Source organism: Amphiura filiformis, chromosome 15, assembly GCF_039555335.1.
Source record: "Amphiura filiformis chromosome 15, Afil_fr2py, whole genome shotgun sequence".
Classification (NCBI taxonomy): Eukaryota; Metazoa; Echinodermata; class Ophiuroidea; order Amphilepidida; family Amphiuridae; genus Amphiura; species Amphiura filiformis.
The window spans coordinates 53,807,056-53,811,303 of record NC_092642.1 but is presented as its reverse complement, the minus strand read 5'-3'; the positions used below and the strand labels follow the sequence as shown (position 1 = coordinate 53,811,303).

Sequence of the window (4,248 nt, the reverse complement as noted above, 5' to 3'; positions counted from 1 at the left end):
TGTAGGCCTTACATGTTATATAATTATATTAACACATTTTTCTTATTTGACTCCGGTGATGATCGTTCTAGATTCTGGTGTGGCGTATTTTAGTATGTTAAATTGGCCCGGGTTTACCAATCAGACTGTTGCCGTTGTGTAGCGTGTTATTGGTGGTACGGCAACTTGTGGTTACTGTTACCTGCTGCCCGGTGATTGTGACGCGTGAGACAGCCTGCTGGCCAGATTAAAAGCTAGTGTTGATTAATATGTGAGATGGTACTACTTTGTGGAGATAAAGTATATTTTGAGAACCCGTAGTATGTTACATAGATGAGACAAGTGCCATGAATAAATCAATAATACATTGTTGAAGTAAAACGAGATATCACTGCCGTTTTCTTTGAGGTCCATCACAGTCTCCTCCAGTGCATAGCCGGATTCTAGCTCCGGCAAGCCCACCTATAAAACCACTTGCTAAGTACCTAGCCGCTCGGTCCCGTCACAAGTGGTGGCAGCGGTGGGATTTGTTTGGAGATTAGGAGGAGTTGTGAGTTAGATGGACCCGGAAACTGCGGTGGTGTAAACGGAGAGTAACAAGTCGAGAAAGTTGAGCAAATAGTAAACCCGAAGTCTTGGAAGACAGTAGATTCAAAGAGAGGTGAAAGAGCAAGTTGAAGTAACAATAGAGGATCAGTGGGTGTATTGAGCAATGTCGGGAAGTGAAGTAGGAAAAGATGGAGGTAGCCCTGGATGGAAGGAAAAGTGGGAAGGAGCTCGGCCCGGTGATAGTAATGCATCAGAGTTAAAGTCAACAGAGGGCAAGGTTGAACTAGAGCAATTGGAGGAGGCAGGCAGTAATGAAAGTGATATTGAGAGTGAATCTGGAAGTAGTTTAGGCGCTGTTAGTGACTCAGATATGTGGGACGAACCTGATGATAGAGGGCGAAAGGCTGCACGATCTAAGAACATGGCTCGGAAAAGAAGGGATAGTACTTCTGAGGAAGGGAGACAGACTCAGAAGAGAGAAGTAGAACGGTTGCAAAAGAGAGGTAGAAGAAAGACTCGAAATGTGTCTGAGGAAGAAGCACCTGGTAGTGAGATTGAAGGTGATGGTGCTAGACAGGAGCGCAGAGGGAGACGGTACAACCTTAGATCTAGAGGATCTGAGAAGATGGCTTCAAGGTTGGAGGCAAGTGAGGATGTTGACTCTCGAGAGCAAGATGCCCTGATGAGAGCAGCGAGGAACAGGCTTGATGTGAGTAGTAGAGATTTGGAACAAGAGTTGATGGAGGAACATCAGCGTCACCAGTCGAAAATGACGGAGCTGGATAGGGTCAGGCGCGAACACGAGAAAGAACTTGCGGATAGGGAATGGGGGGTGAAGGTGAAAGAAAGAAGTATAGAGGATGCAAGAAGGGCTTTTGAGGAAGCAGCTCGGGATGCCCAAAACCTGGAGATGGCACGCAGGGAACGGGAAAGAGAACAAATGGAGGAAAAAATGCACGGGCAGAGCGTAAGATGCAGAAATTTGAGGCTGAAGCCCAAGTTAAGAGACAGGAAATGCAAAAGAGGAGACAGGAAATGCAAAAGGAGGAACAGGAAATGAAAAGGGAGGAACAGGAAATGAAAAGGGAGGAACAGGAAATGCGAAGGAGGAAAGAGGAAAGAAGACAGGAGTTACAGATGATGGATCAAGATATGCGATTGATGGAACGGGAGGAACGAGAGAAGCAGGAGAGAATAAACCAGTTGCGAGATAGTCGTAGAGAGCAGGAAGAGTGTGAGAGGGTGGAACGAGAAATGGCGAGAAAACGCGAAGAAACTGCAATAACACAGCATGAAGAATGGGAGAGGAAAGAATCCCAAGAATGGGGAAAGAACACTGAGAGTCAGGCACTTCAAATGGAACTTGAGAGTCTGGACCGAGAGAAAGAACTCCGAGTGGCAAAATTGCGAGCATTGCAAGACAGAGAGCGTGAGCAAAAGTACGGGCCTGTGAATATGGCCTGGCCATCCAGAGAAGGAGTGGAAGTAGGCTGTCAGACCGATGATTCCAATTCAGGAGAAGAAGTGAGACGGCAGTCGAAGAAACAAGGTCGGTTGAATAAAAGGAAAGGACTGCGCCGAGGGCACAAAGATAGTGACACTGCAGAGCAAAGCCAGCCACCCCCCTTAAGGCGTGATAAGAGGCTGAAGGGGAAACGCCAATTTGAGGCCAAGTTTGGATCCCTTTCGGGAAAGACAAAAGGAAAGGACACTCTGTATGGCCGAGAGGCTAAGTCAGGTCAAGCGGTAGAGAAACAGTCTAAGAAGCAGAAGAATAGGGTACAAATAGGTTCGAAGAAGTCACAATTGGCTAGCGAGACTGAAACTAGCAGTGAAAGTGAATCGGAGTCTGACTTTAGGCCTAAATCGTCTCCCAAGAGAGCATCGGTGTCAAAGAAGAAGAAGGCGATAGAAGTAGAGAGTGAAACTGAGAGTAGCGATAGCAGTGGGAGTGACTCTGACACATTGTCAGAGAGTGAAGGCAAGCGTAATAAAGTCAGCAAAAAGGCTAAGAAGAGCACGTCAGCGGTAAAGCGTCTGAGAGAGTCCAAGGGGTCTAGTGACGATGAGACTAAAGCTTCCTCAGGAGTAAAGTCAAATAAAAAGAAGCCTTCAAAGGGGAAGAAGTCGCGAGGAAGGAAGAAAAATAAACCTGCATTGACATCCACGGATGAGTCCACCAGTGCAGACGACACAGTTAAGAAACGAGGAAGTATGAAGCCCCCGAAGTTCAATGGGAAAGGCTCATTTAAGGACTTTGCCGCCCAGTTTGATGCGTGTAGAGACTACAATGGCTGGTCAGATAGGGAGGCAGCCTTCCAGATGTTTTCTTGTTGCCAAGATGAGGCACTGGCCACGCTGAATGTGAATGATATTAATCCACGTGAGGCTCGTTATGCCAAAGTAGTGAAGGTACTTAAACGAGAGTTCGGCCCACGTGAGTGTCCCGAGAATTACTTCCTGTCTCTTTCTCGGCGTGAGCAAAAGCAAGGAGAGAGCCTCCGTGAACTGGGGAAGCAGATCAAAAGGCTAGTGGAGTTGGCGCACCCGAAGTCTGAGAAAGCGGAGAAAGATTACATAGCTAGAGAACATTTTAAGAGGGCGATAACTGATACAGAGCTGCGCAAGGAACTCTTCCGGTCGACCCCTAAAACTCTGGTGGATGCTATAGGGCTTGCTGAGAATGTGGAGTCATTTTGCAAGACAGAACAAACCAGGGTCGTGGGAAGCAGGTTGGCTATAGTAGAATAGCGACTGAAGAGAGAGACTACTCACCCAGAGATTCTGAAGTGAGTGAGTTGATTGCGCGTGTGAGTGAGATGGAGCGTGACTTGAGGTCAGTTAAGCAAGCCAGACCCGAATTTGCCTCTGGTAGGGGAGAGAGAAGTGATAGTCTTGGATACCAGAGCCAAGATGAGATGGTGAGGGTCTTGCTAGAGAAAGTGGAAGGAATGGAGAAGACGATGAGTACTGGGGCCCAAGGTCCAGTTAATAAGAGTCCTCGGCCATCTCCTGCAGCAAAGTCACAGCAACCACCGCCAAATGGTAGAGTGAGTCCGCGTTCTCCAGCTCGTCAAGACTCCCCACGGGGATGTTTCAAATGTGGAGAGCCAGGGCATATGCAGAGGTCCTGTCCCCAGCAAGCTGGTGGAAGGGTAGACCAGCGGAGTGAGTGTCGCAATTGTGGAGGCCGTGATCATATTTGGTGGCAATGTGAACGCCCGTTGGCATGTTTTGAGTGTCATCAGGAAGGACATATGTACCGGAATTGTCCTGCAAGATGGCAGGGAAACGAGATGAGGCCAAACCAATGGTCCTGGGGGAGGCCACCTATGAGGAGGGACCAAGGCTGGAGACCGAACCAATTTGCGAGACAGGGGAACAATCAGAGTCAGACACCGGGGAGACCGAATTTCTCACGGACATAAGAGAATTCGCCTTGGGGATAGGGGAGAATGAGCCCGGGGAAATAAAGGATCTATGGGTTTCAACGGTCATACAGGGAGAGAGAGTAATGCTTTGTGTTGATTCAGGGGCCTCCAAAGTAACATTAACACCAGAGCAGTACCGTCAGATCCCGCAGGCGAGACGACCACCATTGAAAGAAGAGAAAGTATACTTGCGACAGGCTGATGGGTCCAGAGTACAGATAATGGGATCAGCCTATATGGAAGTGCAAGTTGGTAGTCATATTGAGAGTGTGCCAGTCTACGTTGCACA

The 4,248-nt window shown here is 48.2% G+C and overlaps 1 protein-coding gene across 1 annotated transcript; it reads left to right on the top strand.

Moving 5' to 3' along the window:
- Window positions 1-691: 691 nt before the first annotated feature.
- LOC140172017 (uncharacterized) lies at window positions 692-3,279 on the top strand. The gene is made up of 2 exons (XM_072195365.1): window positions 692-1,315; window positions 1,450-3,279. The coding sequence occupies exons 1-2, from the start codon at window positions 692-694 to the stop codon at window positions 3,277-3,279; spliced, it is 2,454 nt and encodes an 817-aa protein (XP_072051466.1).
- Window positions 3,280-4,248: the final 969 nt, after the last annotated feature.